This window comes from Ruditapes philippinarum, unplaced genomic scaffold (assembly GCF_026571515.1).
Source record: "Ruditapes philippinarum isolate M1 unplaced genomic scaffold, ASM2657151v2 ctg411_1_1_1_1, whole genome shotgun sequence".
In the NCBI taxonomy this organism is placed as follows: domain Eukaryota; kingdom Metazoa; phylum Mollusca; class Bivalvia; order Venerida; family Veneridae; genus Ruditapes; species Ruditapes philippinarum.
The window spans coordinates 477,698-491,940 of NW_026854764.1; the positions used below are offsets into that span (position 1 = coordinate 477,698).

Genomic DNA, 14,243 nt, shown 5'->3' on the forward strand with positions numbered 1-14,243 from the left:
AGGAATTAGCTGTTTGTGAGGAATTCCCTGTATGTGAGGAAGTTATTCAGCCACCATATAGAAGGTCAATGGTTATACTCACATGGCCTGAAATAAGTACAAAATGGTCACCTTAAACCATTATCCCTAATTATAGCTAGAAAATCACAATACGACTTATATTGACAGTGTGACAGAAACAAATAAAAAAAAATGTGGTGTTGATCAAATAATGAGTAATATATTTATATACTGGTAGACAACAGAACAGAAATATGCTAGGTGGAGATATTTAGCTAGTGCTGTAAGTAGTTTCCTTGTTGGGCTTAAAATGATTCTACATTCAAAATTTATGTTACTCATTTTATCGTAAATGTTATTTTTCAGATTGTACTTTTGTTTTGTTCTGTTTTTATTCTGAGTTATAAGATTTTAGTTGCATGTTTTATAAATCATTGAAGTTAGATGTTAGTTACAATTATGGTAAATTGTGATGAAAAAAGTATAAAAATCATTCAATACAGGCTTGTTGCTGATTTTTAGTGGTATCATGGCTTTGATCATTATTGTTGAATTTTTATTCATGTACATTATGTATTCATTCCCTTGAGAAGAGTACTGGAACTTGTTTTGCAAATCCTAGTGTGTTTAAGTTCTAAATAGTCAAAACTCCTACTTGTAAGGTGTGTGTTAAGTTCACTTCAGAGTTTTATCAAAAGATATGTCAGGGTTAAAGAGTTCTAGTTGTTGCTCTTTTACAACCATTAGTTCAATAATTATGTTGAAATGATTTATTTTAAGTCATTTTAATCTAAGGTCAAGGCTTTTGGTTCCAAAATGGCTAAGACCTATGTTTGATACATTGCCAGGCCTGTGGTTTGTATATGAAAGCTAATAAGTTCATTCGCCTATATTAAGTTATGATTTTATGTTATATTATGTTATTATTTATTGACATAAACCTGTGGAAAAATACCAACCTAACTTTCCAATCCAACTGTCTTATGGAAGGTCTCAGGTTTTACTTTCCTAAAATAATGCACACAGTGGCACTTGAGGTCTTAATATCTCTAAAAGTAAAGCTGAAAGTTGGCCATTTGACCGGACAGTGTAGGTGTTACAAAAGGAAATAAAAATAATGCCAAATACTAAGTAAGAAACTTGTCTGTAATTTGGTCATTTATGGATATGAAATAATCTTATGAATGTCAAGGGCTACTTCACAGACGTAATCTTAGTGGTATTGAAGTCTGTATGAATATTTTATATTTGTTTTATGTCATGAAAGATAATATTTATTTGCTAAGTGAAATTAATACAGTATGAAAATAACCAAAAATAGCATTGATGAATGGAGAAATTTATTAGAACAAAGTTACATATCTAAAAGTAATTCAGATAACATTTAAGTATATTAAATGATATCTCTTCATAAACTGAATAAATTGCAATTTAGACCAGAATAGTGATGTAATAGTACTGGTCAGTCATTTGATATCTTTGTCTGCCTCTTTTCTACTGTGTTTGCTGTTAGTACATGTTATCAGTTCCTATCTGAATTTGTTTTAATTCAGAAATTCAAGTCTTTAAATATTTTGATTAGTTTGATTTAAATTTGAATTAATTTGTGAAGTAAATACGGAGCAAATGTGAACATAATAAATACGGCAGGTTGTTATGAGATCTTTTCAAATGATATTTTTCTCAGTAATAATTTTTGCTACAAAAGGGATCAAACAATATAAATTACTAAGGCATGTTTAAGAGAATGGCGATTTATTATTCTATCTTGAACAGATATATTGATATTACAATTTATATTAACTATTAAAGTTGTTTTTATGATAATCTGTTTGTATATGATATAGGGTACCATCTTACTTATGTTAAATACTATCCATTTTTCTGGGGCTTTCTTAAAATTTATACCCACCAATGCATTGGGGTTTTTTTTGTACAATTTATATTGCATTAGTTTTAAAATACAAAATATTAAAGTGATTTGGTCTACTATTGAAGGTCTGTTATACAGTCATAACTACATTGATAGTATTTAAGTAAGATTTATATATGAATAATGTTGTTGGTAAGTGTAAAATACATGATCCACTATTACATATCTCTATATAGCAAATAATAAAATGTTTTAGAACAAAATATTATTATTCATCATATTAATGTTCATACTAAATCACTTAAAACTTTATCAACATTTCTTTTGCAAACAATATTTCATATTATATCCAAATGATACATTTATATTGGGTGTTTTAACATTATTTAAAGTACTTATTGAAATAATATGCCAATTGTAGACAAATCCACTTTAAGATAGACAGTGACAAGTGAATGAGATTTTATTTTAGTATGATAGAAAAAGAGCTTTTCTATACAGCATAACAATTTACTATATCTGAACCATAAGAAATTGCTAGTAATATAGAAAAAATGAAAGAAATGAAATATTTGATTAAAGAAACTCAAAAGTTGTTGCTTCTCTACAAATTACAAATTTTGAATGTTTGGGCGATGTTCTACAAAAAGGCCAAACCATTGAAAAATACTTAATTCTGTTTTCTTTCAATTGCTTCTTAATCTCTTTGTGTTTCTCGGAAACAATGTTTTTGTTGTCTAAACTTTTTATACCCCCGCACAACAAAGTTGTAAGGGGGGTATACTGGAATCAGCTTGTCCGTCCGGCCGTCCGTCCGGCCGTCCGTCCGGCCGTCGGTTTTTTCTTGTCCGCCCAATAACTTAAGATTCCTTTGACCCACAGTCTTCATATTTGGCATGGAGGTTAGTCATGATTAGTAGATGACCCCTATTGATTTTGAGGTCACTAGGTCAGAGGTCAAGGTCACAGGGGCCTTGACTTCAAAAAGCTTGTCCGCCCAATAACTTAAGATTCCTTTGACCCATAGTCTTCATATTTGGCATGGAGGTTAGTCATGATTAGTAGATGACACCTATTGATTTTGAGGTCACTAGGTCAAAGGTCAAGGTCACAGGGGCCTTGACTTCAAAAAGCTTGTCCGCCCAATAACTTAAGATTCCTTTGACCCTTAGTCTTCATATTTGGCATGGAGGTTAGTCATGATTAGTAGATGACCCCTATTGATTTTGAGGTCACCAGGTCAAAGGTCAAGGTCACAGGGGCCTTGACTTCAAAAAGCTTGTCCGCCCAATAACTTAAGATTCCTTTGACCCTTAGTCTTCATATTTGGCATGGAGGTTAGTCATGATTAGTAGATGACCCCTATTGATTTTGAGGTCACTGGGTCAAAGGTCAAGGTCACAGGGACCTTGACAAAAAAAGCTTTTCTTCTCAATTGCTAAAGTATGTCCTGTCCGCAATGTATTGATTTTGACATTTTCACATTTGAAGCATGTAGAATACAGAATTTAGCAATGCACTGGCTTAGTAACCTCTGATTTGGCAGGGAGGTTGTCCTTGAGCTCTAAATGGCCTCTGTTGATTCTGACAAAGTGGTATGCGGGGGTATTCACGCCATGATAGTGGCAGTTCTAGTTATACCTGTTTTCAACTTTTAAGGAGAAAAAATGTTGTATATGTTTTAAACGGTACACCTTTGTTTGAGAAATGGCAACAAACAATACAAAATTTTAACCCTAGCCTAGATGTGAAGAAAAAAATTTCATCAAATTATATATTCATACCTGTGATTGATTTTGGAATGTGTTTAATGGCTATAATCCCTTGAAAAGATTGGCTTTTCTCTAGAGAACTGCAGATAAAGGTATTTTTAATAGCTCAGGTTTTTGTGAAGATGTATTCATTAAGATAAAGATGCCCCTAATATTTTAATATCTACCAGATAAGATTGTAAGTGCAGATTACATAATACAGTTACCTGGAGAAATAATTACTGTGAACAGATGTTTGTTTTAAGAGTTTCCCACGCTCTGCTGAAGGCATTTGCTGATTGGTACCATATACCATTGATTGGTATCATGCATCTTACACAGTTTGTAATATACAGCTCAACTTTCAACTGTTAAAAATTTCTTTTTTGTGTTTTGATTAGAGAGTGAAGGGAGTAAGGGAGGGATCAGTGGGTGGCAGGGTGGGGGTTGGGCATTTAGCCATGTTTTTATCTTTGAAGTATAAAGTATGCATGTATGATGACTACAATTATTTCTTGTGTGTAAATTCTTCAAACAACTATATGTTTTTTTTATAAAGAAAATGGTATAGAAGGATTGAAACTGGTTACACCTGGACTTCATTGTTAAATGTTAATCTGCTACATTGTTATCACAATTATGCTGAATAAGCAGAAGAGTAAACTATAATTGGATAGAATGAATTCTTTCCAACAAATTAATTGGGCATCAGAAATATACCATATAAGTTCTAATTAGATGCAACTTGGCATATATACTCTGATAGTTGAGAAAAAAAATACTGGAAATGGGTGGATTCCTAATTGTATGCCAGAATTGACTTAATCTGTCCATATGAAATAATGTAAAAGTTCAACATCTCTCTTGCCCTCTTTGGTATTCAATCAATCTTCAACCATAAATGCGCTGAAATCAATAATAATAATAATAATGATAATACAATATAATAAAAAAGCAGAAAAATAAAGCCTCAAGTCAATCTTTGGTAAGTGCTGAGTGAGTGGTCACTTTAATGATTGGTTTCTTCCTTCTCACTGTTGTAGGATGGATACTATATCTTCCTGTAAGAAGTCCACCACCAGCTGACAGAATATAGGCTATAGAACTTAGATTATTTGCTCAGCTTGGTATCTGACCCCGATTCATCACATGACATTTAAAGTGTCACAAAAACCAAGAAAAGTTGTAACATTTTAATGTTGTGTTTGAGTATTTGTCCAAATCATAGGAATAAAAGGAATTTTACTAAAGAGTGGGAGAGTGTTTATATGGAATAATACGGTAACTTGCTTTAGCTCATTTAGGTAGCTGTACAGTAATGAAGCAGCACCAATTACTGATATTAGTTGTATAGATGGGGAGTTAATACTTTGGAATTACAGGTTAAAATGGTCCTAATTAAGGTTCAAACACAATACTTCCAGGCAGGTTAATTGGAAAAACATTGCTTCTAACATTCTGATCATTTAGATGAATGATGTTGAAGAGTTGGTACTATTGTTTGAATGTTTGCATTATTTGTGTGTTTTAGATAATAAGTACACTTGATCATACCACTGTGACATTGATGTGATGTCACAGGAGAATCATGTGGGATTTTCAGACTTCTATCAATGTTCTAAATTTTGTAGTGTGAATAAGGAAAAAAAAGTTCTCATTAATATTTACCTAAATTTAGAGGCTTTTTTACTGTTTTATATTCTTTTATTCAAATGTTTTTATATTAAACTTAGATTAAGATTACTTGATCTTGCATATAGAAATTAACAGCAAGTGTAAAAATGTCATGTCTAGGGCAGAGTCTGCATAAAGAACAAAGCATTCTTGCTTCAGAAATAGCTTATGTAATATGCCAACAGGGTTCTAACTCAATTGTTATTTTCATAACGCAGATGGCAATAACATTTACTTTCTATTCTTAGAAATTATTGTGCATATATAAGTATGTACCTGTCTAGCAGTTCAGATTGCTAAAAGAATATACACTTTAACATCTGTACAACAATAGAAAACAGTTCTTGCAGACAAAAGAATTGTGAATGAATGTGTTGTCTAAAAATAGCATAAAAACTGTATTGTTTTGAAGGTAGAAGAATAACAGAATATTTTCTGTAAAGAACCTGTGGGGAAAAATCTTTCCAATTGTAACAAGATGTTTGCATGGCATTTGTTAAGAAACTAAACACTTTTTTTACAATTTGCAAAACCAAGTCCTTAATCCCTGATTAGATAGTTAATAGGTATCCCAATAGGATTAGTATTCATTAAGAACTTAATTACTATGGGTTTTCTACGTATACATAAACACAGCAGTCTTAAATAAACAGAGGGTTATTAACAATATCAAAAGGTTGTCAGTGACAAGGGACGGGCACTTTCTGCTTATTATACATTTTCAGAACTATTTTGTTTGAAATTATCTCCCTTTAGTCAGATATTTACCTCCCTTTAGTCAGCATATTTCAATTTAAAAAGAAAGAAAAACATTATTTTTTATGTGCTGTAATGTAACATAGGAATTTTTCTCTTTCTTACTTTTTCAAACATGAAATCAGAAAGCATGATAGAACTGTAAATAAACAGGGCATTTCAGGCAATTACCTATTTTTCCTGTATGCATGTTAGAATAGAAGAAAATTGATTACGGTCCAATCTACTTATCTGTGAAGTAGATCTCTGTAAAGAAGCCTAACAGATAGATGATGAGTCATCCTCACCTTGATATATACAGAAACTTTCCTGTAAGTCTGATGCTTTTTGAGTGTAAGAGAATTTAGAATTGAATGAAAATGCTGTACACAAGTCATGTTGAATAAAGGGAGGTAATAGAATACCACAAATTTATAGATTTTTGTACTCACTGATTTTTTCTGTGAGACACTTTCTTTGAACATATATTACTGAAATGTTGCTGACAATCCGTGAGAAAATTGTACATATTCTAATCGCCTAACATTAAACTTGCTTTAAAGTCTACAGACTTTTCAGTCTGTTATTTTCACATTAAGAATTATGGTTTATAGTCCCAGAGTCATGCACTTGGCAAATGCTGTGTTATTTACTCTTGTAAATAAGGAAGTTATCAAAAAGGGTGTTTCAAGTTTAGAAATGTAAAAAAAAATCTGCTACAATATATAATTAGGTATTTGTGTTTTCATAATTTTTATGTACAAAAACATAATTTTATATCAATTTAAATTGTTAAAAATCGTGAAAATAACACACCCAAAGTTGATTAAGAAAAAGATTTTAAAACTGATATACGCCCAGATTTTCGCCCAGATATTTAGAAGAAAAAAAAAATTCTACATCACAGAAAAGAACTGCTCCCTCCAGTTCACCTTGTTTACAGAAAGTGAACTACTTAACAATATTCCTGGCATTCTACACACATATACCTCTAAATGCCTCATGTGAGCACTCAATGAAAAGAACAAGTTTTATAGTTTTGATAGGTTATCAGACAATCTATCAGTCAAATGATTGATAGAGAGGTTAACATGAAGTACTCAATAACTTATTTATTATAGTATTTACATTTCGTATTATGAGAAGGACTTTATAGTTAGATCATTGTTTTCGATGGTGGTTTAAAAATAGTTTGTGAACTTTGTTTGGAGTGGTGGTTTTCAAGAGGACTATCTACTTGTTGTGAAGTATAATCCTTTGTGGACTTAAGGATTTTGCATTTTTATTTTCGATTCAGGATAAGAGGATTTCGGATTTAGTTACAAGGCCACTTTCCGCAATTGTTGGTCGAGAAAAAAAGGGAAAAGTTTTGAACTAATTAATCCTATGCTGAGGTCATGCTGGAAATAGTGTTGTGATAATGAGATAATAGACATAATTGGATTTTTAAATTGCAATTAACTGTGATTTTAAGGTCACTAGGGCACTAATCGTATAATCTCCTTATTAATTATTTTCATCTATTACTTGAATTAAATGTGACAAACGACCATGTGATTAGACTGGATAAGCTTAAAATGAGTAATTAAATAAGTAAGAGTTTATAGAAATTCTTCATTCCACAATCAAAGGTTGTTGTAACTTATTTTATTGTTATTTACTTGTTTTCATGAAAAGAGGGAGGATTTGTTATTGTATTTGTGATATATATATATTTTTTGTCAGAGAATTATAAATATATATACCAAATAGTGTTCAGCTGATAAGCATTCCAGATAATAGAAGGATTATCTCAAGTTACATCAGGATGAATTAGTTAGTTTGTTATGACAAAACATTAGCCAATTACCATTAATGTGTACCAGAATCCTTGTTTGATTGTTGGTGTTTTTATTGCACATTTTCGTCTGTTATAGTGAAGAATTTTTTTTTATTGTGATAACTCAGTTTACACAATTCTAGTCTCATTCAATAAAACTTGTTTAAAAAGAACAGGATTTTTTTGTGTGCCAAGAATCAGTGCAGTTTACATAATCAATTAATTTTTTGGAAGGGGAAAAATTACCAGGATTAGTAATTTACTATCCTTGCCTGTGGAAATTTTCGTATCAAAAGGTATTAAAAATTCATGTTTTGAGATTATTGTGTGGAAATTATGTCTTATGGTGGCGGTTCATACCGCTATAGCCCGTTAACAAAGTATGCCGGAAGCTCGAATCATGGTCACTATGGTAGTAGCCATTCATTGAACAGTTACACCCCTAGCAGTTTGTACAGCAGTCAGCCAAGTTCTTACGGGGTAGGGAGCTCGTACGGGGGAGCTAGTGCATACAGTTCTGGACCTACTTCGGGATACGGGTCAGGATATAGTTCAAGGTCGGGATCAACCAGCAGTATATCGAGTCTTGGCTCCACAGGGTATGGAGCTAGTTCAGTGCCATATAGGGTAGGTCGGCTACTTAATGTCATTCAAAATTCTGAAGGTTGTCAGAGAAAGAAATTATTTTCTGTAATGATATACACTTGTGGATGATATCTAAATTATATAAATCAGATTTGTTTTGCTTTCTGATTATTTTATTAGTTCTACAATACAAATTAAATAAGATTACTAGTTTTTGTAATTGCAATATTTTTATAAGGTTAATGATTAAGATGAACTTAAGTGGTTTAAGTAAAAAGTAAAAAGTAAAATATCAAAACTGAACAATATTTATAAAAAAAAATTAAATCTGAAACATTCATGATCTTAAACAGCATAAGAGTTGTTTGATTTTCTGTAGAATAAAAATAAACTGTTTAGGCATTCAGGACTGAACTGCTTTCTGCCTTCTCTTTGCTTGATCGATAATGTAATCTTATTTTTATGCAAATTTCTGTTATCTTAAGTCTTAAAATAATTCAATGAATATTAATGTGTTTGCCCAGTTCTTTAAATCACTGTTCTCTACATGCATTATCAGATAGGTGAGATGACCTAACTTTAAAATTATACTTAATTGGTATCCAAGGGGTTTGTGAACTAATTAATTTGTAAATTAAATTAACTTAGATAGCAGTTCTGATTAAGGCTATACATAATGGTATGGCCATCAACTGTTGTTTGAATCAAATCTTACAATCAAGTCTGCACTTTCATACAGACTAACCAGATTCTGCCAGTCTGCACATTCATACAGTCAAACCAGATTCTGCCAGTCTGCACATTCATACAGTCAAACAAGATTCTGCCAGTCTGCACATTCAAACAGTCAGACTAGATTCTGCCATTCTGCACATTCATACAGTCAGACTAGATTCTGCCATTCTGCACATTCAAACAAGATTCTGCCATTCTGCACATTCATACAGTCAGACTAGATTCTGCCATTCTGCACATTCAAACAGTCAGACTAGATTCTGCCATTCTGCACATTCATACAGTCAGACTAGATTCTGCCATTCTGCACATTCAAACAGTCAAACCAGATTCTGTTGGTCTGCACATTCATACAGTCAAACAAGATTCTGCCAGTCTGCACATTCATACAGTCAGACTAGATTCTGCCATTCTGCACATTCAAACAGTCAAACCAGATTTTGCCAGTCTGCACATTCATACAGTCAAACCAGATTCTGTCGGTCTGCACATTCATACAGTCAAACAAGATTCTGCCAGTCTGCACATTCATACAGTCAAACCAGATTATGCCAGTCTGCACATTCATATAGTCTGGCTTAACTTCACATTTTTAGCTTCTTTATTTAATGACATTGATAAATATTTGCTCTGCCTTTATGTGCAATTGACAAATTTTTAGCAAGAAATGGTAAAGAAGAGAAAATCAGCAGTGCAAGGGTTTGACTATTGTGGCTATTATTTGAATACTCTCACAAGAATAACCTTCATATGTAGGAAATTCTTATCATATAACAATAAATACAAGTATAATAATGTAATGGTTATCATGTTATTGCGTAAATGTTCTTGGCAAACAGAAGTAGGAAGTACACATTGTTGGCTGCCCAAACTGATGCACATCAGATAATAAAAATAAGCATATTTCTGGCATGGCATTCACTATTCTAGTTGGCAGTTTCAACTTCTTTAACTTGTGTAAAATATTAAATGACCAAAAGGCTTTTTATGCCCCCGCCATGAAATGGCCGGGGCATATAGTGTTACCCTGTTCCATCCTTCCGTCATTCCATCATTCTGTCATTCCGTCATCATCAGTTTCCGTTCATTATCTTAGTAACGGTTGCACACATTCAACTCAAATTTGACATATGGATATGTCATGAGAAAATACAGGTCAAGTTCGAATTTGGTCATGGTTCGATAATTTTTGGCAGAGTTAGCCCCTTTTACTTAAAAATAATATGAAATTTTCAGTTTCCGTTCATTATCTCCCCAAAGGTACAACACATTCAACTCAAATTTGACATATGGATATGTCTTGAGATAATACAGGTCAAGTTCGAATTTGGTCATGGTTCGATGATTTTTGGCAGAGTTATGCCCCTTTCACTTTGAAAATAATATGAAATTTTCAGTTTCCGTTCATTATCTCCCCAACGGTACAACACATTCAACTCAAACTTGACATATGGATACATCAAAGGAATGCGCAGGTCAAGTTCAAATTTGATCGTGGTTCAATGATTTTTGGCAGAGTTATGTCCCTTTCACTTTGAAAATAATATAGATACATCTTAGGAATAAGCAGTTTAAGTTTGAATTTGGTCGTGGTTCAATGATTTTGGACAAACTTATCTTTCTTAAAATGTTGGAAAAATTTTGAACTTTCAGTTTCAGCACTCATACTTTTGTGGAAAGTTTGAATTTGGTCGTGGTTCAATGATTTTTGGACAAACTTATCTTTCTTGAATGTTGGAAAAATTTTGAACTTTCAGTTTCAGCACTCATACTTTTGTGGAAATGTATGTAGCCATTATTTTGGCTACAAATATGAAATATGCTATTTTCAAAAGGTTAAGACTGAATAATTTCAGTGCTTTGAACATTGTATGAAAATGGTTTGTGTTAACATTGAAAAGTTTTAAGGGCTTTGAACTGCAAATGAAAAAAATAATTTGTGCAAACAAATTTGGAACTAAATATTATAACATCTGAAATTTTGGCTGCATACGGGGGCATCCGTGGCATGATGACACATTTCTAGTTTTGTATATCTTAAAAAAAAAAACAAAAAAAAAAAACCCAGTCTTTTTGAAGAAATAAAGTGGAGTCTTTTTGACCTTGGCGTTAGTGTTGATAAACCTTTGATTTAGGTCCATTTTCTCAGAAACTATAAAAACAATTCACTTCAAACTTGGTACACATTCTTATTGTTATCAAAGGATGCCATTTCAAAAGTTAAGATAATCTTAAAATTATCTTGCTAAAAACATAAGTTTTTGTGGAATTCTAAAGCAAAAAAGCAATTCACTGAAGTTAAGAGAGCAAGTACCCTGGTCTATTGGTAACAAAATCAGATTAAATATTCATGGATCATCAGTTTGACATGTACTGCTGGTCCAGCTAGAATCAAAATCTTTACATGTTCAAAGCTTTTTTGACTGTCTTAAAAGGAAGCAATGAAAAACAATATAATAGAAAAATTGTAAGATCAAGTTTATTCTTTAGAGATAATGGAAATGTGTAATGTGTAACATCCCTCATGCCCCCTAGCACCGGCTTTAACACTATTCAGTCTTCCAACACATATAAAGCCTGTCTACAAACATTTTGATAATGTTTAGAATATGGCAATAAAGCAAACAGTATTGTTTAGCTCCAGCATCAAAATGGAATATTGATAAAAAAAATTCATAACAAATTGAGGATTTCTGCTATACTGTTATAACACTAACAAAGTAAAGAACAAGATATTATTCTTATACATATAACTGTTTAACTGTAAATGGCAGGTACTTTATAGTGCCATTATTAGTTAAGATTTCTGTGATTCTTATCTTTTATACAGAGACCTCTTTCCCAATTAACTTCCAAGATGTTTACACCCGATTTGAGATCTGTTTATTCCATGATGTTTGGTTTTCATGACTGCTCAATCATTCAACTTTAATACCCACCTTGATTTTTCTGAGTCATCCAAAAGAATGTGGTACAATTTAGGCTCCTTATCATTAAAAACAAATATAATATATTTACAAGAAAAATTTACTGGCATTTTAACAAGTTGTTTATAGATTGATGTAAATTTAAAACTGCCAGTGTTTGATCAAAATGTATAGAAATAGAATCATCCATTAAAAAGATAGAAACTGATCTGTCCATTAAAAATAAATAGAAACTGAACAGTCAATTAAAAAAATAGAAACTGAACAGTCCATTAAAAATTTAGAAACTGAACAGTCCATTAAAAATTCAGAAACTGAACAGTCCATTAAAAATTTAGAAACTGAACAGTCCATTAAAAATTAGAAACAGAACAGTTCATTAAAAAAAATAGAAACTGATCAGTTCATTAAAAAATTAGAAACTGAACAGTCCATTAAAAAATTAGAAACTGAACAGCCAAGTAAAAAATTAGAAACTGAACAGTTCATTATAAAAATAGAAACTGAACAGCCAAGTAAAAAATTAGAAACTGAGCAGTCCATTAAAAAATTAGAAACTGAACAGTCCATTAAGAAAATAAAACTTGAACTTCCATTTAAAAATAGAAACTGAACAGTCCATTAAAAAAATAGAAACTGAACAGTTTGTTCAGAAATTTAACAGGATGAAAGTTTATGTTACTGTAAATCAGTCACAAAAGTTTTCTTGTAGAATCAGAATATTTGAGAAATGCGAGTGATTATATATTATATTAGACAAGTAATTGTTGATAGGTAAAGACATTTACATGGCATGCCTAATTGTCGGTGTTCTTTTGGGCCAAAATAGTGACTCCAAATGTTTATTTACTTTGGTAGTGTTTTGTTGGAATTTTGGAAAGTAAGGAATTTTGCGTTGCAAGGTGGTGCAAACTTTAAAATGAATGTAGGTAATAAATTGTTAGTGATTGAAAAGCTTAATTTAAATCTTTTCTCTTTTTCAATATATTTGTTAGAAATCAAGATGAAAAGTTTGTTGGTCTGCCAATAGTATAGATGCTGGCTAGCCTGGTTCTATTCTGGTGGCAAAAAGGCTTTTCACTTTCCGTTCCAATCATGGAAGCGTTAAGAAGGAACAATTTCATATTTTTTGGGGCATGACTTGGACATTTATTATAAGGAGTTACCTGGATTTAAGTTTTTATCAGTTTTGATTGTCTGTTTCCAGTAAACATTATGTTAACTGTAAAGATGTCCTGTTAGTTTGGCCAGTGAGATCTGTGGTCAGAATCATGTCTTGTACCTCTTCTTTCATTGTTTAATTATCAGAAGTTTTTGCTAATATTTCAATTTCATTATCAGATGGGTTTTTTTTCCTGATATTTCTTTTGACATTCCTTTCTGCAATATGATACTGTTGTAATAAAATTTGATGAAATAGTCCAGTGCTGAGGCGATAATTTCTTGTATGGATTAATGAAATTTTACAGGACATTGGCATACTTACCACATGCCAATTGCAAATTAATCAGTCTAAAGATATGCTAAAAATTGCAAGCCCAAACTTCTGATCTTCTGATGAAGTTTTTTTTATATTACAAATAATATTTTTAGGATTTAACAAAGATAAGGAGTGAAATTTAGTAGTAAAGATTGCATATTGATTAGAAAGGTTTTCTTATATGATGAATAAGAAATTTTGGATACATTCCAGTAAAGGACATCATAGTTCATCTCTTGCAATCAATAATTAAATAAGAGACTTCAAATCTAAAGTTAATGTTTACCTTGCTTTAGACATTTAATATCTGGAATCAACCCAACATGTTTGATGTAATTTAAGTTTCTTTTTCTTTTTTCGTGATAAGAAAACATGATTTTCCTGAACATTAATTGTTCTATCTCTTGAGAAAACACACAAAAAATCACCAAGACATTTTGGCAGAAATTATTCAGGTTTTATAGGGAGAATAAATTATTGGATGAATGTCTTCTTTATCTAAAAAATCCTGATATATTTTGAAGATATGGTTGCAAAATAAGCTTTTAAAGATGTCTGGCATTGTAAATTTATATAAGTAACTTGTAGTTGAATCTTGAAATTGGATTTTTGGAAAGCAGTCCTGTGAGATATGGAGTAATGTAGTGTTTTCTTCATATATTTG

At 31.6% G+C, this 14,243-nt stretch overlaps 1 protein-coding gene across 1 annotated transcript in view; it reads left to right on the forward strand.

Annotated features, from left to right (window-relative positions):
* LOC132740988 (protein phosphatase 1 regulatory subunit 12A-like) overlaps positions 1-14,243 on the forward strand; it is a 94,511-nt gene that overhangs the window by 66,001 nt on the left and 14,267 nt on the right. Inside the window, exons 24-25 of the mRNA XM_060729061.1 lie at positions 239-283; positions 8,171-8,479. Coding sequence (XP_060585044.1) covers positions 239-283; positions 8,171-8,479 — 354 coding nt within the window. The remainder of the gene's footprint in view (positions 1-238; positions 284-8,170; positions 8,480-14,243) is intronic.